The sequence below is a fragment of the Betta splendens genome, chromosome 8, assembly GCF_900634795.4.
Source record: "Betta splendens chromosome 8, fBetSpl5.4, whole genome shotgun sequence".
In the NCBI taxonomy this organism is placed as follows: domain Eukaryota; kingdom Metazoa; phylum Chordata; class Actinopteri; order Anabantiformes; family Osphronemidae; genus Betta; species Betta splendens.
Genome location: NC_040888.2, coordinates 9,693,252 through 9,711,437, shown reverse-complemented (window position 1 = coordinate 9,711,437; position 18,186 = coordinate 9,693,252). Strand labels below are relative to the sequence as shown.

At 44.7% G+C, this 18,186-nt stretch overlaps 3 protein-coding genes across 8 annotated transcripts; all 3 read right to left on the bottom strand.

The window, feature by feature from the left end:
* Positions 1–361: 361 nt before the first annotated feature.
* Positions 362–5,932, bottom strand: dus1l (dihydrouridine synthase 1-like (S. cerevisiae)). 3 transcript variants are annotated; one of them, XM_055510871.1, is made up of 15 exons: positions 5,789–5,902; positions 4,875–5,060; positions 4,490–4,741; positions 4,279–4,405; positions 4,148–4,198; positions 3,960–4,072; positions 3,492–3,574; positions 3,257–3,360; positions 3,012–3,159; positions 2,558–2,654; positions 2,348–2,436; positions 2,072–2,241; positions 1,950–1,987; positions 1,774–1,849; positions 362–1,700 (listed from the first exon to the last, which is right to left on the bottom strand). In XM_055510871.1, the coding sequence occupies exons 3-15, from the start codon at positions 4,724–4,726 to the stop codon at positions 1,558–1,560; spliced, it is 1,476 nt and encodes a 491-aa protein (XP_055366846.1). In that variant the 5' UTR covers positions 4,727–4,741; positions 4,875–5,060; positions 5,789–5,902; the 3' UTR covers positions 362–1,557. The 3 variants fall into 3 exon arrangements, with proteins under 3 accessions (XP_055366846.1, XP_055366845.1, XP_029014865.1); XM_055510870.1 differs by lacking the exon at positions 4,875–5,060 and having other exon boundaries at positions 5,789–5,932; XM_029159032.3 differs by lacking the exon at positions 4,875–5,060 and having other exon boundaries at positions 4,297–4,405; positions 5,789–5,932.
* Positions 5,933–7,188: 1,256 nt separating this feature from the next.
* On the bottom strand, positions 7,189–11,534 carry slc16a3a (solute carrier family 16 member 3a). The gene is made up of 6 exons (XM_029159025.3): positions 11,338–11,534; positions 9,482–9,745; positions 9,270–9,413; positions 8,469–9,070; positions 8,216–8,396; positions 7,189–8,138 (listed from the first exon to the last, which is right to left on the bottom strand). Exons 2-6 carry the CDS (start codon positions 9,702–9,704, stop codon positions 7,732–7,734), a joined length of 1,557 nt encoding a protein of 518 aa, XP_029014858.1. The 5' UTR covers positions 9,705–9,745; positions 11,338–11,534; the 3' UTR covers positions 7,189–7,731.
* Positions 11,535–13,890: 2,356 nt separating this feature from the next.
* Positions 13,891–17,873, bottom strand: LOC114860437 (uncharacterized). 4 transcript variants are annotated; one of them, XM_029159028.3, is made up of 9 exons: positions 17,761–17,873; positions 16,974–17,129; positions 16,193–16,511; positions 15,746–15,932; positions 15,613–15,658; positions 15,439–15,530; positions 14,736–14,846; positions 14,277–14,553; positions 13,891–14,193 (listed from the first exon to the last, which is right to left on the bottom strand). In XM_029159028.3, the coding sequence occupies exons 1-9, from the start codon at positions 17,845–17,847 to the stop codon at positions 13,912–13,914; spliced, it is 1,557 nt and encodes a 518-aa protein (XP_029014861.2). In that variant the 5' UTR covers positions 17,848–17,873; the 3' UTR covers positions 13,891–13,911. The 4 variants fall into 4 exon arrangements, with proteins under 4 accessions (XP_029014861.2, XP_055366844.1, XP_029014862.1 ...); XM_055510869.1 differs by having other exon boundaries at positions 16,974–17,157; positions 17,761–17,799; XM_029159029.2 differs by having other exon boundaries at positions 17,691–17,776.
* Between the last annotated feature and the right edge of the window lie 313 nt (positions 17,874–18,186).

Genomic DNA, 18,186 nt, shown 5'->3' with positions numbered 1-18,186 from the left:
AGTCTGTTCGCTCACGGACTGATGACAAACAGACGCTCATGTTTAGTGTTTAGTACATAACTATATATAACCCTGTGCTGCTTTATCAGTGGGTGCATTCAAATTTGTTCGTCCTGGGAAACATGCTCGTCATTATCGCTCCCACTTTTCCTCCTTCTGTGTCTTGTGCCCTCAGTTCTTCAGCTGTTCACCCTCTCTCTACAGTCCAATAGTCCAATGTAATAAACGTTAAGACTTCCCTATACTTTAGGTCCGTGTGCTGGCCTTTCTCAATTCAGGAACCCTTTAGGAACTGGTGGAATCATGTGTTTGGTTGAATTAATACTTGTACTTGTTAAACTAATGGACGACGTCAAAGTAATTTAACGGTTTAAACGTGTCTAAGACATCTTTTAGCTTTTATTTTCTAAGCAGCCTTTTTTATCTTTCCCATCATACAGATTATGTTTCTACATATGTCTCCATAAGCTGCTGCTCTTTGGGCCGCGATGCACAAGTCTTATCTATATTTCATCAGTGATTCTGTGAATCACTGATTCTGTGAATCACTGATAAAAAATAACCAGCATTAGTGACCCTAATGCTGGTGTATTAACCATTTAATATAGTCTGCTGTCGTGTTTTTGTTCTAATTAATGAAACAGCAACACATAAAACATTAACTATGAACATTTTCACAGAACTGCAAACTGAAGAGTCATTCAAAACCTCAAAAAACATCATTTAGGAGTTGAACAGTTGAAGGCGTTCATCGTTGGATGAGGCACGTGGTGGATTCAGAGATTAGCAGCCTGATGATAATCAAGCTCAATACTTGCTGCAGAGCCGCTGATACCGATACAACCCAGATTAAAAATGAGCAACGACAGCATGTTTGAGTTTGTCTGATTTTAAAAAGCGTATCTCTGATGACTGACCGGTCACAACCATCAGATAGAAGCAGCTGGATAAAGTTTCATAATCACTTCATGTGGATGTGTTAATATAACTGTTCCCTTTGTGCACAGCAGCGTCTCTCATTAAAACTCATTTCATGTTTACATTTATTGACAACAGAAAATGAAGCGACCCAACATTTGTCTGTGTAGTGTATGAACTGATTAGACCCTGACCAGGTGAAGGTAGGCGGAGTAATAACCCAACATCAGTGGATGTTTCCAATGATCGCCACGCGATGATCTGTTCCTGTTACTGCCCATTAAAAGGCACAAACATGTTTCAGTGCACTGCAGGTCAAAATAAAAGGTTTAACTAAAGAGCAACCAAACTTAATAAAACCTCATTCTTTTGAACTGGGACAGCTCTGCAGCTTCAACAAAATAATGTTTGAAACTTATTCTTTCCTATTTCACAAGCTAATCACTGTCTTAGATCTTTACATTATAAAAATATCAGGCAGCTCCCAGGTCCGGTTTCATGAGAAGCTTGGGTCCAGTGCAGACGTCTTCCAGAGACACAGTACGTTGTCCTGTTTGAACTCCTGCCGTCAGCCAAGCGAACGTGGCTCAGAGTCCGACATGTGACGGCTCATAAGAGCAGCTTAGTTTGTGGCTTTGCTCATAGCAGCGGCTGAGCCTGTGACTGACCCTGCAGGTCCGTCTGATCTGGAGTCAGCTGAGCAGAACTGGTGCTGGTCTCTTTTTTCTCGTTCTCCTCTGCTTGAAATCTCTCTGCCTTTGTCTTAAACCTGAGCCCATGACCTGTCAACAGGTCACACCATTAGTTGCTGGAGGACAGTTACAAAAGGTGTTAAATAAAATACTCAGTACTAACTTGGACAGTCTGCCACCTCTTTGAAGGCCTTCTTCTTGCAGCAGCCCCGACACAGATTAAAAACACATTTATTTCCCTGCAAAGCAAAAAACTAGTGGTGAAACAAATGCAGAAGAAATTAAAAGCTGAACCAAGCTAAACTCTGAGCTCTTCAGTCTACAGCCCTGTCTGCGTACCTTCGGGTTCCCACACTGGTCACATTTGATGTACTTGGCTGTGAGAAGGAAAAAAAAAAAAAAAGCACGGTCACTTTTTCACATTCGGCTGTTTGAAGAGGCGGTGTTCAGGTTGGACTCACATTTGTGCTGTGGACAGAAGTTCTTGTTGGGGTTGCGGGACCTTTTCTTCAGCTTGTTCTTGGACAGATTCTCAGTAGAACCATCAGAGTCTTCCAGCGCTCGCTTCTGACACACCGTCTTCTTTACCTCTGAACTCTGGCTGTTGCCATTGGCAACTGGTTCCTTGGGCCTGTAAGGTGTATTCATAATGACCTTTACAGTTTGTTTAAACATGAGAATGGAGCTGCTGTACGATGCTTCGCTGAACATGTCAAAACTAAGAAGTGGTAGCTCACACTGGTCTGACGTATGGCTGGCAGATCCAGTGGGGGAAGGGCAGGCTGCCATCCTGATCGTCCACATCCTTCCTGTTGGCGATATGCTCCTGTACAGACCTCAGTTAGCAAGGGCTATAAGAGTACTGTGCAGGTCTATCCATAAGACCAAGTGGCAAGAAAACACAAGAACCTATTAAGTACTGAAAGTTCATAAAACCTGGATCCTACCTGGCAGCGCAGCCTCAGCTGTTTGCTGACATCAGCCAAACCCTCAAGGTTTTTCACCTTGGCCAAGTCCTCCCTCAGATCCTTGTGTATCTGCAGCCTACACACACAAACATACAAGCAGAGAGGCCTTAATACTTTTACATATGGAAAGTGAATATTAATTTGAACTAATTAGCGGTATACATTATCTGAAGATTGCACATTTGCAGATTAACAAGTTTATTTAAAACTGTTTGTTTGGATTGGGATAAAGGAAATGGTCAGTGTCAGCTTGGTCAACTAAGACACCAGATAAAGCTGCAGTTCATCTAAAAGGGAGGTTTATGGCAAAGGTTTATTTCCTGGTGTGATTCCAAATATCTAGCTATCAAATATGGAGTAGGACTCTTTCATGGAGGCCACCAGGCTCCTTCAGTGGCCCAGACCATGTGTGCATGTACACAGGCAGACGTACGTGTGGTGCCAGAGTTTGAAGAGGTGGGCTCGCACGTATGACAGGCTGCAGGGAGGGTGCAGCTTCACCAGCTCCAGATACTCCTCAGCCATCTCCCACACAGGGGGGCTGTGGCCTTCAAACACAGCTGGGTTATGGAGGTTCCCCTCTAAAAACATCAAGGAATCCACACATCACCTATAAATACTGGTCCATTTGGAAAATGTGCCTGTGTGTGATTCAGACGCCGGACATGAAATGCTCACCGGCACTCATGACTCCCTGCACCCCCGTCTCCTGAATGCAGCGCTCCACATCACTCAGGTGGTGAATGTTGCCATTAGCAAACACTGGGATATTGACAGCCTTCCTGCAGCAAAGGAATTGAATTAAAACCCATTTTACTGTATTAACATATAAATGTTAAATTTAATTTGACATTACATATACTGACATGTAGCAATTGTTAGGCTGGCTGAAAACATGAGAGAGACTGCTCACCGGACTGCCTTGATGTGCTCCCAGCTAGCGACGCCAGTCATGGCTCCTTTCTGGTCTTTGGTTCGTCCATGTACTGTCAGTAGCTAAGTTAAAATAGTACTAAAATTATTAATTGTTCCTAAAACTCGACCTGAGGCAAAAATCACATGTGTGCTTGAGGGCCGGTGTCCCTGCTGGTTTTCCAGCTCTCTCTGCTGATTCCCTTGATCACGTGTGTCAGTTGGTTTTTCCAGCTTGTCATTTACTTAACACACCTGGTCATGGTAATCAGTAGAAGCTGGGACAGGGAGAGGTGGAAAACCAGCAGGGCAGCGGCCCTCGTCGGCATGAGTTTGACACCCCTGATCTAAACCTAACACGAAAAGCCTCAGATTCACATTAGTCCTGTCAAATAAACAAAGCCTGTCACGTGCCTCTCAGCTTTTTAAAACAACAATTGTCACCTTCTGACATGTCTAAAGATCCTACCTGACATCCAGCTGTCTCCAGCATCTGGGCATAGCGGACTGTCTTTTCAATTTCCTTGAAGACACGGATCTTACACGTGATGGGCACTGACAGCTTTTCATTGGCCAATTTGACTGGAACAAGAGAGTAAAGAAAACAATTTCAGAATTTGAAAATGAAAAGCGACATGACTTTGTGACACCACTTACCCATTTTCTCTAACAGTTCCCATTCATCTTGCAGGAAAACTCCGTAGTGCCCTAAGAACCATAACAAGTAATTTTGTTGTAGTGTAATCTGCAAAATTTTGATTTGTGATAATAACGAAGGACTCAGTCACTGTAGAAGTTGTGTAGACCTCTCTTAGCTATCATCTGTGGACAGCCGAGATTGAGGTCAATGGCATCACAGTGGTCTTGGGCCAGCAGTGCCGCTTGAAGGAACACCTCTGGATCATTGGCACAGAACTGACAGAAGAAAGGAGCGAGGTTAACACAGATGTGTTTACTGCCTACCAATAATGATGACAATGACTGTGTGTAGGTCCTGACCTGTGTGATCAGTGGTCTGTCCTCCTCACAGACCTCATTGTACAGATTTTCTTTGCGGTAGTTGGCGTCGCGGACAAACACCTGAGCATGGAGCATAGGGGTATAGCAGAGCTGGGCACCATGTCGACGACTCAGCAGGCGCCAGGCGAGCTCACTCTGGTCTACCATGGGTGCCACCACAAAGCGCGCCCCCTTCAGGGTCCTCCTCCAGAACTCAAAGCCCTGGAGTTTGGCCATAAGCTCTGACTTCACCTGAAGAAACCAGATTACCTAAGTATGGACCCTTATTCAAACAAAAGTAAAGCGTCCTGTACAAAAAATGTGTTAAAGAGGAGGCTCAGTGCATGGGGGTCAAACAACCAGTGGAGCAGAGCAGTGACAGCACCCTAAAGCCGCTCTTCTGCCAGGAGAAGCTGCGGTGCAATGGATGACAGGCTGCCCACCGCTGTGCTCCCAGGGAACCCCTTAGGACAGGAGTGTCAAACTCTGGTTCTCAAGGGCTAGTGTTCCTGCTGGTTCTCCAACTCTCTTGAATAGGTGTGTCAATTGGCTCATCCAGCTGTTGACGAACCTGAGCAGGGAGAGCTGGAAAATCAGCAGCAGTGGGTTTGAGTTGCACACGCCTGCCTTAGAACATGTCCAGCATCTTTTTACAGATACTGAAGGAGGGCAGCCTTCTGACCAAGTGGAGCTGCGTCTGAGTTAGCAGAACAGTCCCGTTTGACATCCAGATGCACTCCCTGTATTTGTAAGGAAGGACCAACTCGAAGCAGTGACACATACTTAATATGCTCTCAGGACGGATTTGTGAGAACTCGATAAATGAGCAGCCATTCAAAACTTTTTTTTCAACAGATCACACTTCTTTTGGTAATCATATAATCCATCTAAATGAACTAGTCCTGCTTTGAATTGGTCTAATAGTAAGTGAACACCGTTTTGCGACCAAAAGGATGTTTTCCCTCACGAGTAGGAGTCAAATGCTAACTTTAGCTTCGTGTTACCAACCGATGTTAACAGGCATTAACGACCACAATAAACGTCAATGCTGCCAAAAACGTAAAGGACACTCGTTAAAAGTGTCGCTCTTCCAAACTTGAAGCCTGACAACTCAAATACTCCGCATGTTAAATTTACGTGGCTGCTTGGCTGCGCTGTCAGCTAGCTACCGGACGAGCAGCTAGCACATGTCTTACCCACAACTACTCTGAGTTAGGAGGAAGCTCGTAATATTTGTGTTTATCTAGCGGCGTCATGCACCGCTCTGCTAATATGACACGCATTCTTACAAACACATACCTCAAAAGTTTTTGTTTCACTGTAAAACTGTGAGGTTTGAGGACTAATCCTTGCGAACGACTTGCCGAGGGGGTGCGACGGCGAATACGCTCCGGTTGTAAACAACGACTCTTTTCTTTTCTGATCTTCTTAATCATTTTCCCTTATAACAATTTGGTAATTATGGGCTCCGTTCCTTTATATACAACAAAATTGACAGCAGTCCTGGTACGTAGTCTGACATTTTCTACTTTTTTAACTCTCAATATCGGTCATATTCAATATTGTGTTTTAATTAACCTTATTGATGAGAGTTTTTCTTTTTGACCTTTGTGACTAAGCTGATCCCCCCCACCCCCAACCCAAACCCTTACCCTGTGTTACACATTATTGAAGCTGCATCATAAAATGGTTTGTAGCGATGATTTCATTTACTTAAATAAACGAACAGCATGGATCTTCCCCAAGCTGAGTGACACTTTGCATGAAGTCCAACACACTCATCCATCGCCATAGTTACCGACAGTTACTTGCACAGCTGTTGTGTTTTATTATGGGTCATTTCGTGCAAATGCACCACCAAAAATAGTATCACAGTTTAAGATAATATCTACATGTTCATAGTATATAATCATACAAAAATATGATCACTTCTAAAGCTGTTATTTTTAATTCATGAAAGAGAAAAAACAGCATGTGAATTAAAATCACAACTGGTCTTTATTTAATATCTTTTTAATTTATTATGAGAACTAATCCAAAATTCAAAATACAAATATTTTAGGCATTTCCGTGAGGTAATTATCCTACTGTAATAAATCTGAATGTTTTCTGTTCATGATGAAGACTTGGCTTTCACACATCAAATTCAGGCGCCTACACATGCTAATATTCTGCTGGTACTGATTCCAATTAAAACAACAAATGAAGTGGCTTTGATTTTGGATGCATTTAGGACATATCATGTGTTTGTACCATCATTAACAGTAAACAGCTTCCTGAGCATATGTTGGTCATGTAATGCAGAATGAGCATGTTATTCATAATAACTGGAGATTCTCTGATAAGATGTGCAAAATTAAATAAATTAATTAAAAACATCAACACAAAATTTGGTGAATAGAATGTCACCGATAGTATATATTTATAATTATAATTTGCTGTACTTGTTAGAGTCACCTTACAGCAAGAAGCGCATGGGTTCAAGTTCTGCACTAACCAGGTACCTTTCTACACGTAATTCACATGTTCTCCAGCTTCTTCCCACAGACGTGCAGGTTATGATGGACATGTTCATTGGCGAGTGTCAGTTGTTGTCTGTCTGAGTGTGTGGCCTGATGACAGCAGCTCAATAATATGTTCCTCACGTCCTCTCCAGCTCCTCGACACCTCAGCTCAGATGATGGATGGAGAACAAAGGGTTATAATAATAGAGCTTTAATATTGACTGGACAGATTCCATCTCTCACTGCCAGAGCACAGACCGTTGTTCTGATTACAGCAGGTAGTAAAGGGATTACACGTCTAACACTGGACATTTGAAGCATGTGCTTAAACATAGCTCTTCATACTGTAGTTGAACTGAAACTTCCCTTTCTTTTGTCAGGATTCGTTTGACACCACTGTTTTTATTGTCAACAGATCTGAGAAAGGACCAAAGTCAGGGACAGGTCATGATGTTGTTGTAAACGTCTTAGATTGCTCGTTTCTGCCCCCGGCAGCACAAAGCCTGTGTTACATGAACAGGGACACTGGACCAGACATTCAGCCTATAGTGACATTCATTTACAGGACTTGTTGACAATCACAGCATGTATGAAGGCAGCACTGCCCTCACAATTAACTGACACTTACAGTAGAAAGGGGAATATATTGCTGACATATAGTACATGTAATAATTCTAGTTCCTATGGCAGTGAACACTTTATCAGCACGTTGAGTCCTGAATCATCTTTGGTCGGTGCTCACAGACACGTTTCAGGGCTTATGGACACGTCCCCATTCACTTGTGGCTCTTTCAAAAACTGCTCTACTTCCTGTGAGTCCACTGTTGAACGCTGCGGCCTTCCCTCCTCCGCCTCACACTCATTTCTCTGCTCCTCCTCCTTGGCCGTGTTCTTATTTGTCTCCTTCTCCTGCTCCTCTCTCTCTCCTTTCTCTTCTTCGCCATTACTCTCGGCGCGCCTGCCGCCGGCCTCCGCGTCCGAGCTGAATGTCACCGTGATGTCGTGGAGCTGGTCTGCCGTAGCCGACGGCCGCTTTCTGATGAATATGAAGTTACAGGTAGCCAGGACCACAGCGGACAGGACCACCTCGCTTCCCGCCAGCAGGAAGACGTACATGTAGTTCTTGGTGGCGTCGAGGAGCCGACCTGAGGAGACGAGACGCAACGATACTCAATATTAACCCACAACAAGATCCGGCCTAAGGTCCAGATGTTTCACTGACCTGCACCAGGTGGACCCACAAGCACCGCAATGGCCTCCATGAGCAGGACCAGGCCGATGGCACTGGAGAACCTAGCCGTTCCAACTATTGCCATGAGCACCTCAAACTGCAGCGCTCCCACCATGCCGTAGGAGACGCCAAAGAAGATGCAGAACACCACCAGCGAGGTATAGTCCTTGGCCTGAGAGCAGATACGAAGGAATGAAGCAGCGTTAAAGAAGGCTTGCCCTCTTTACAGGCTCCACTTACGTACCTGTGACCCGACCAGGTCCGTGACTCCATTAAAGATCATAGCGAAGCTGAAGAGGTAGACGCAATGAGGCCGCACCCGTTTCAGCCCCGCAACAATCCCACACACGGGCCGCGCGAATATGTCTATGAAACCCAGGATGGTGAGCAGCAGCGCGGACTTGGTGTCCTCGTTCCCCAGCTCCTTGGCGTAACTCACGACAAAGAGTGGAGGGACGAACAGCCCCAGCACCATGATGGACGCCGCCACGGTGTAGATCACGAAGCCCCGGTCCTTCAGCACAGAGAAGTCCAGGAGTTTGCTCTTGGCCTTCTTCTCTGTTCCGTTCACCTTGTCGCCCTCGTCCTCGCACTTCACAGCCTTGGGGGCAACCAGGGGCTTCATCAAGGCCCCGCACACACAGCAGTTGAGCAGAATCCCCCCCAGGATGAGGAAGCCGCCCCTCCACCCGTACTGGTACTGGAGAATCGGGCCCAGCGGTGAGAGGACGCTCAGAGCCACCGGACTCCCTGCAGCCGCCAGCCCGTTGGCCAGAGGACGCTTTTCGCTGAAGTAGCGGTTGAGCATGATCAGAGACGGCTGGAAGTTCAGGGCCAAGCCCAGACCTGCAGGAGGCCCACAGGGAGAAGACAGGTAGAAAGCATCCTATTACACCCAATGCATGACACATATGGGCAGATATGTTGAAAAAGATATTGTTGGGAAAGGGACAGGAAATGATGAATGCAGTTTTTTGCAGATGATATTCTGTTCTATGTTTGAGGTCTGAGAAACTGAGGGTTGGGGTTCAGGTATCAGTCTGACCTGTCACTACCCCGGTGGAGAGGTAGATGTGGACGATGCTGGTGGAGAAGGAGGCCAGGATCATCCCCAGGGACGCAAAGAGGCCGCCCACCATCATGACGGGGCGGCAGCCGAAGCGGTTCACCAGCGCGCTGCACAGGGGACCTGGAGGAGGGAGGACCTCCGTCAGCCGTGTGTCTGCGGCGCATCCTGCTCCGCCAGCAGGAACCCACCTGTGCCGTAGAGCATGGCCAGGAGGATGGAGGAGATCCAGGCCGTGTCGCTGTAGCCCACGCCGAACTCCCTGATCAGGTCCTTGAAGAAGACGCTGATGGCTTTCGGGAAGGCGTAGGAGAAGCCGGTGATGACGAAGCAGCCGGCCAGCACCGCCCAGCCCCAGCCTCCGTCAGGAGCCTTCACTCCTCCTGCATCCACGTCCAGCGCCACGCCTCCCATGATGCTTCACTGCTGAGTCTAGGTAGAGGCCGACTGGGAACCTGTGATGTAAAGACAATTAGAGAGCATGATACATAGACATGTATGTGTCCCATTTATGCAGCTGAACCCACTCCAAGAGATGATTGGATGACTGGATGATGGTCCTCAGTGGTTCCACCTGTTCACTTGATGCTGTTTATACTGTGTTTCAAAACCTTCACAGACGTAGGATGCGTTCAATGGCTGTGATCACCTCACCATTTGAAGGTTCTACTGTCTTTCACTGATGGTTACTGATGATCAGCGACCTTACCAGACTGGGCCCGTTTCAGCATCCTGTCTCAAACAGTGTGATGCTGCTGCTTTGCTCCACTGTGTCATTTAAATGATCTCCGCTCCATAAAACGTCACGCATCCCAGCATTCAGTCTGATTTACAGGGGGCTGGACGTGACCTCTCATTGATTTTTGTCCCCTCCTGCTTCTGACCACAACATTTCCATCAGCATACTGTCAGATTCTGATCAGATTGCATCCTCCTGAAAACAGGATCAAAGTGCGTTTGTGTGGGGAGTTTAATGGTTGAGAATGTTTGTGACTGCGGAGCAAAGCAGGGCTGAGCTTATGATCTGATAAACTGATAATAATGGTTGCAGTGGGTCTGATTTGTGTTTTCCATCACCTCCAGTGAGTCCAGCAACGCGTCAGCTTTACTAACACCCTCCATCCAATCCTATCCGTGCTGTGTAATGGCCTCTAGCCGCTGCACTAATGATTTCTCGTCCCCTGGGTCTGTGGAGCCACATGTGTCTCAAACACTGTGGCCTACGAGTGAGACACTCAGCTGATGTCCTAATCACACAAGAGTAACAGGATGTGATGACCTGCTCAGGCCTTGCTTCATCCATTCCTACTCACAGACAGTTTCTGGTTTCTGGTTTTGATTTCTGTGTCCATGTGATGTTTGAGTGTTTCAGGCCACCGTATATGCTGCATTCTTAATCATGAGCTGCACTAAAAATAGTTCAGTTCAATATTTTGTAATATTTGTCTTTGACAAAATACTGAAATCACATCTGTGCCAAAGACGTCACTACACATCATTAAGATGAACGAGACTAACATCTCTTCAACCAGATGACATCATCCAAACTTAAATTTCTCGTCCTTCCAAGTCCTTCAGAGGCAACTGTCTTGTAAAATTGGGAAACTACAGTGTATTACTGGTAGTGATCATTTAAAATTGTCTAAAAAACTTCAACTTCCTCTAAAAGTCAACTGCTGTGTAATGTATATACAAGTATATTCAAAGTGATTTTATTTAAATCTCTAAAGAATTTTAACCTTTATACTTGGTATAATATCAATTAAAGGTATTAAAGACAAAGTTAAAGTTAAATTACGACAGTTTTCCGCATTAGGTCGTTGTCGTTGTGGTGTCTAAGGTCACATCATATCCTTCCGCAGTATTTACATCATGAAAGCTTTTTGTGGATGCCGCTGCACGTCACAGCTTCTCACGAAGGACGTCGCGATGTAACCACGCAAAACATCCGTTAACAGCTTCTGATACAAAGACGTGCTTTTAGGCGTAAGTAAGAATGTGTGAGTCAGACGTCAGAACCGAAACGCGACAAGCTGTTGAGTCTTACCGGGTGATGCTGGAGATGCTGTCTGTAGTTCAGCCTCAGCCTCAGAACCGGAGCGTTTCCCCCCGCACGTCTGCCCGCAGACCATCATTGGGACAGAGAGGCGCTGATGCTGGGTCCTAGAGCCGCCCTCACCGTCCCCACCCAGCTACACGGGACCATACACGCTAACATCACAATGAAGGAAAGACGCATTGTTAAGTGTAGTTTAGCACTCCAAGGGTTATAAAGTAACACGCTGATTAAATTATTAAATTAAAATTATTTTTTCCTCAGCTACACAAAAGATTAAATTAAAATTAGTTAATTTATTGTGGACATTTATTATCTGTACTTAAATTCGCCCAGAGCAGGCTGTACTATAGTGAAATTAAAGCATTTGTTTAGGTAGGAATTATTGTTTACTGCAGATATGTTTTTATTGTAATAATTTTTTAATTAAAAACATTTATAATTGGTTATGTTTGTTAGTGTAATTAACACTAGTTAGTGTCTGTATATTCATATTGTTATGGCTTAATGAACTGTTTAAATTATTAGAAACAGCTAATAAAACTGCAAAGTTTCAATCCAGTCCGTAGTAAAGTATATAAACTGTTAAGGTTTATTGCTTCTTTTCTGTGACCCTATATGTAATGAAAATGCGTATAAAGGCGGGTTTACAACTCAGCGCTCGCGTTTCCCACAGAGTTTGGGACAGTGAAGTACTAAGTACGAATTGTGGCCGTGCCTCCACGTCTGATCACGATTGGTCAATTCTAACCAATCATAAGTCACGTTAAGTCCTGCGACAACAAAGAAATAGAATAAATTATTTTTTTTAACGAAAGTTGGATATAAAAGTTGTGACTGTAGAGACAGAAGCGGTATTTAGCGTTTTCTAAAACGTGTTTTAAAATAAAATGTAGTGTAACTGGTAATTCGGCAAATATTAAATGAACATTTTTTTGAGAGAAGAAGACGCGGGTCAAGATGGAGGACGACGCAGGCTCTTCTACTACATCAGTGAGTTTACATCTTTTAGTGAGGCTGATGGTTAGCATCACGTTGTCATAAACGTAGAGTTGGTGTGGTGATATGTAAATCAGTGCAAACATAACGAGTTAAATGTGCGTAAACGTCCGCGCTCGTCCGGGTCATGTTGTCCTAGATGTTGTGTTCACGGTAACTCTGCTGCTCGATAGTTATTTACATGCGCTCTTTTCATGCGTGTGTTTCCAGACAGAACCACATTCCCATATAGAAACTGCAATCCGCAGCTTTGTAAGCGTTCTGTCAAACGCCCAGTCAAAGGTTCAGGCTGCCGGTGAACCACCGAGCGGTGAAGCCCAGCGTCCGGGCGCCGCACGGATCCAAAAAGAGATGTACAGGTACGAGAATGCGGCCGAAACAGCTGAGCATCACGTGGTGGCGCCCCGGTCAATCACTGCAGATAATACGTTAATTCTTTTATTCTTTTATATTTAGATTCATGAAACTCAATAACAAATGCGGTCTCTTAATATAAACAAACGTTTAACATGTTAAGTATGTACTATTATACTGTGCTATATGAATATCAGTTCACTGTGAAACACTGTTTGAGACGAGGAGGCCCAGTAACCTGTTGCCTTGGTTGAGTTCTTTAACAGCCCTGTCCAGTGGTTCAAACATAAACCATGTGTTCTTTCATCAGGTCTTTTCCGTCAGTATTAAATCTCGAACCAGAGGAGGCCAAGCAGGTTTTAACCTCTGGTGACCAGCTAGATCTGAAAGTCTGCTTCCTGCCCTATAAAAGCATAACATTGTCCAAGAAGAAAATACTTCTGCTTCAGCCAGGACTAGAAAAACGACACATTAGCATTGATTTTGATGCTGGTCATGAACAGGTATTATTGTGTTCAGTAACGCTTTAGAATATGGCAATAAATATGTCACAATCATGAAGTTACTGACTTGTCACTTTTACATTCAGATTTCCAGGGCTCTCTATGAAGTGTATCCAAAACTGAAGGATTTAGCTGGAGGATGGCAGCTGTATAGACTTAGAGGTAACATCTGTTCCCACCAACATTCACACACACAAGTTTCACATCACACTTAATAATGGAGTTAAGATGTGACCTTCAGGAGTTTGCAGTAAAGGGCGCCAGTCAGAACTAGCAGGGAAAGAAGACATTAACTGAACTTTAGCTTCATGGATCACTCTTATTTTCTCACTTCTATATCTGTTCAAGGTGAATCACTGACGGCGGTGGCCCGGGGATCGAAGGGTTACTCGGCCGAGATGCTAAAGATAACCTCGGGCTACGGGAATCTCCTGCTTTACGTTGCGCCCCTACACAAATAACAGACACTGCCTCCACTTTCACCTGCTGCTGAGTTCAGGACAATCCCAGTTCTGAGGATTAACAACACCTCCTCAGATGCTTCTCACCCACAATAAAAAGTGTGGACAAACAAGTTATTCACCAGAAACGTAGAGAACATTTGGTTTTTTCTGCAGTGAATCACACATTAATTTCTCTTCTTTTTTAATATAAAAGGTCATAATAAAGCTATTGCACTAGTCTCCAGTGTTGTACAAAGTCACATCATTTAATCGACTCCCACGGTTATAGAGGAACTGAGGCTGTCACAGGTCTGTAAGGGGATTTTGTCACATCCGTCGTTTGACTCCTGATTCGAGCTGACGACACCCTCAACATACTGGACAACAGCACAATAAACATCTGCGCCGTAACACAAAGAAGGAGCGACAGGACTAAAAATTGAAGCCAGCGTTTCCATTTCCTCGTTGTCCAGTGGAGACGGCACATCTGGAACCTCGCCCTCACTGCAGCTCCTGGCCAACGTTATCATATCCGACCATGGACGACCCTGAAATCAAACGAGTGAGCATCAATCAGAGCCGACAGGCAGGTTTTTGGACCCACAGTGACATGACACCACACGGTTCATACCTCTGTGCTGCACGGCGGGGTATCAGGGCGCGGAGGCTTTCCAGCCTCCCACAGCTGGTTAGGAGTGCAGCTGTGTTCCGTTTGGTGTGGATGGTTGTTCCACTCCTCTGTCAATGTGTCCAACTCGGCTTGGACTCGGGGCAAAAAGACGTACTGTGCACAAAAAAGGTGAGTAGAGCTCCTTGGATCCAGCAGGCCGTCTCCCTCCAGGCTGTTGAGGACCCGGGAGTAGTCGTCCAAGACCTTAGAGGAAACCTCACACCACAGCTGCTCTGTCCTGGGAAAAAAACAGTGAGATCTTCATTCATTATTACAGGCGAAGAAATGAGGGGGCAGCATAATGAGGAATATGACGAGAGTGGAGCAAAGACCAGCCTCACGTCATCCATTTCCAGCTCCTATGAAGTGTTTTCTTCATATATTTGATATTTGTAAGGTTGAATGACTGAATGACCTTACTTTGGATTGTTGGCACTTTTCTCAGAGATGAAGCTTCTCCTTTTGCAGCCTCGAGCTGTAAACATGCAGCGAGCAATATCCAGGTTTTCAGCTGCTTGAGGCCCTTTGACTCTGTAAATAAAGACAAACATGTTGGTGTATAATGAAGCGGCTAGTTCATTACCAGTTCTCAGATCAGCGCTCCTGAGGTTGTTGACCATCAAGCATCACTATGACGAGTCTCCTGTTTTGGCTAAATCCTCCACCGCGGTCCCTGTTCTCCTGCCCTGACTTCCCTTTCTTCCCTTTACATTTAACAGCATGGGAATGTGTGTCTCCTCACTAAAATACTGTCATGCTTTATTTCTGTGGAACAAAGTGAAGTAATGCCTACATTTAACCCATAGAGGGCAGAAGGCAATCATTCCTCCTGCTGTTCAGCCAAAGAAGTCATAACCTTGTCCAGGTCTGGATCGACCATTTGCTGCTCCTAATGACTCGACCCAGACCTGGATGAGGGCAACAGTGGACTGTTCCTTTATTCATTTGCACCAAAGCTGGTGAAACTGATTTACAATCACTTGAACTGATTTTAATTAGCTCCCTTTACTTATAGAGCATGATGATATTTTTACTTACACATTAACAATGTCAGAAACAAAAGACCAACTATAAGAAACAGCTCCCATTAAGAAGCATTTATAAAAAAAAGGACTAAACGTACCTGGAGGGGAAGCCGTGCTTGTCTGCAGCGTCAAGGAAGACTTTCAGAGCCGTGGACGGCTTGTTGTTGTTGACTGCTCTGAGGTACAAGATCTGTGAATAAATGGGTGAATGAATCGTTAACAGACACTGACAGCTCATGTTACAGTTCCTGCTGTAATTAATGAGCACCAACCTTTCTGGAGAACGCGTCCATCCCAGTAAATAAAACCACACCGTACCTGTGTTATTCCCAAACAGAGAGAGCAGAGTTTAAAAGATGAACCCCTTGATGCGCTACATGTGAATCTACGACGCTATGAGCTCACCTCATCAACTTGCGGTTGGTGTCGATCTCTAGCAGTAAAAGAGGGGCCGAAATGATGCGGCTTTCTCTCACGGATACATTTCTTGCCACCATTCCATCGCGGTCCACACGGCGCATGGAGCCAAGCACCCTGGTCTGCTGCAGCTTGTGGCCCTGCGCCCTCAGATGGGCCCTCACGGCTCGAATGCCTGTTTGAGCAGATTAGAATCATTTAAATCACTATGATGAGAGATGAGGCTTTTGAGGTTCATGTGATTCATGTTTGTCATCAGCAGACCACAAGGAATTTCAATATTCCTTAAATATTATAGTGGCTCCTAAACAGATATTATGTCGGTATATTATATTAAAATAGTGCTTTTAAAAAAAACGTATGCTTAGTCAATAACTGTTAGGCTGTAAAGCCTGGAAACACGAATGAGACTAAAGAAAGTGTTACTAAAATTACCCATATTTTTTGACTCCTGCTTGATTTCTGACACCAATTTGTCGAGCTCATCATCAGTCAATGAACTGTAGCTTTCTTTAATTCTGAGGCCCCACTCCTCCATCCTACGCTTGACTGTTTTCACCGATAATCCCAGTATCTTGGAGATGCAGGGGATAGTCATATCCAGCGCGATAAGCTCCTGCAGGTGCTCTCGGGAAACGCAGAGTTTGGGGCAGCCGTGTTTGCCAGTAGTCCTCCGGACTCTAATGGGTTTCCTTTTTCTGCAGCCCTTTTCAGAGTCGATGAGATCAATAAGGTGCTGTAGACCTTCATGTACCTATGAGAAGGGTTTAACCAGTCAGTTACATTCATGTTTTCATTTTAGAACCAGGGGTAGTGAATTTGTTGAATGGAGACAAAAGCAGAACAACCTTTCAACAAGTACTGTTCTGAGAGAAATCCTGTCTTCTTATCCTTTTATCCTTTCTGACTGATTGTACTGTACTTGTCACTACAGGTCGTATGAGGCAGTGCCTGTGACCCAGTCATGCCCCAAGGTACCACCATAAACCGTTCAGGAGCTCATGCATGGCCTAATCTGAACCCAGGAGAATCTTCTTATGCTGCTCTTTCTTATTTATGTGTTTTCATTGTTTTACTAGTTAGTTTGAATTCTTACTTTAAAAAAAAAAACTCACAGAAACCTGTTTTTTATGATTGGAATTAAAGAATACTTTAAAATAAAACAGGTAAATAACTTCCAAACTTAGAGTAAAGAAGTGAAAAACAATTATCCTACCTCTGGTGGAATGTACACGTGTTCTGAGACGAAATTGATCAGTGACATCGAACTATCACAAGTAGAACCAATGTAGTCAAGGTCCAAGGGCTTCTGTTCACAGGCTGCCTCCAACTTAGTCTGCAGTCTGTTCAGAATCCTCTTCCCCAGCTTCACCTGAGAGATAGGCCACAGTGTTAGAAATCTAGAGAGAGAGAGAGGGGTTCAGGTCCCTGTTTGAGGGACATGCCTCCAAAATCAACAAACACCAAAGAGAACTTTCATCGATTGCACATTTCCTATTTCCCGACTGTTTCTGCATCCCACTAATCTCCTTGTGGCTGCTCTGGCAAAAAATGGGATCAATAAAGTTCACCTCATCTTATATTACACGGACGAGCCACTAATTAAGAACATCATGCATCTGCTGTTACTTTCTGGCTCCACTCAATAGTGGCAGTGAGGATCGCCAGTATTGAATCTATGAACATATGCACCAGTTAACTGGCAGTGAGCGATATCCAGTTGGGCGGTGTTTTTACAACGGTTCTCGCTTCCAGCTGCAGGATAATCAGCGAGCTGCTTCCCGTCGCAGGCTTCAGCTGCGCAGCCGGAATGTTGCAGCCGACTTGTTTCCCACACGTCGTTTATTGTTCCGCTCCCACACAAACTAACGTACTGCTGGGAAACAACGAGACCGAGACGTCAAACAAAAACCCCACTGAGAGGCTGCATTACCGCTCTGGCTGAAACCCGTCCAGGAAACGTCACTAACCTTTATTGTTACATTTAATAGAATTAAACCTACCAGAACAGCAGCGGAGCCTAGACCGGAGTCCATCTTGACCACGTACCACGCCTCTAAGGACGTAGGTGGCTTTTGATTGGTTATCATTGACCAATCAGAATCAGGCTCACAGGCAGCGCTGGGATCTGTATTTGTAGCTTCCACGTCAGGGACTGTGGAAAACTTTAAGCAGCAATAGCTTATCTGCAATATAATTTAAACTGCACAACACTGATTAGTGAACTGGAAAAGTACTGTTAATTAGAGGCTGTCTGTAAATTGATGTGCTCAGCCATAGAGCGAGTAAAGCTGCTTCTCTCAAGTGGTGGAATGGGCCACATTGGAGTTCTGACTCTGTCTGTAAAAATGTTTGTATGTTTCGTTGTGGAGAAAACAGACATAAAAGTAAAAAAAAAGTCCCAGGTCTGTCAAAAGGCAGCACAGAAT

What these genes read in the sequence shown, in the direction of transcription:
- dus1l (XM_055510870.1), bottom strand. Translation starts at nt 4,726, where the DNA reads ATGGCCAAACTCCAGGGCTTTGAGTTCTGGAGGAGGACCCTGAAGGGG. An exon ending in CAGCCATACGTCAGACCAGT is followed by an intron (nt 2,242 to 2,347) that starts GTGAGCTACCAC and finishes TACACCTTACAG; the next exon opens with GCCCAAGGAACCAGTTGCCA. An exon ending in ACCAGTGTGGGAACCCGAAG is followed by an intron (nt 1,850 to 1,949) that starts GTACGCAGACAG and finishes TTTGCTTTGCAG; the next exon opens with GGAAATAAATGTGTTTTTAA.
- slc16a3a (XM_029159025.3), bottom strand. Translation starts at nt 9,704, where the DNA reads ATGGGAGGCGTGGCGCTGGACGTGGATGCAGGAGGAGTGAAGGCTCCT. An exon ending in CTCCACCGGGGTAGTGACAG is followed by an intron (nt 9,071 to 9,269) that starts GTCAGACTGATA and finishes GGCCTCCTGCAG; the next exon opens with GTCTGGGCTTGGCCCTGAAC. An exon ending in TGTGGGTCCACCTGGTGCAG is followed by an intron (nt 8,139 to 8,215) that starts GTCAGTGAAACA and finishes TCGTCTCCTCAG; the next exon opens with GTCGGCTCCTCGACGCCACC.
- LOC114860437 (XM_029159028.3), bottom strand. Translation starts at nt 17,847, where the DNA reads ATGATAACCAATCAAAAGCCACCTACGTCCTTAGAGGCGTGGTACGTG. An exon ending in TAGGCTCCGCTGCTGTTCTG is followed by an intron (nt 17,130 to 17,760) that starts GTAGGTTTAATT and finishes CCTATCTCTCAG; the next exon opens with GTGAAGCTGGGGAAGAGGAT. An exon ending in GCAGGAGTCAAAAAATATGG is followed by an intron (nt 15,933 to 16,192) that starts GTAATTTTAGTA and finishes CTGCTCAAACAG; the next exon opens with GCATTCGAGCCGTGAGGGCC.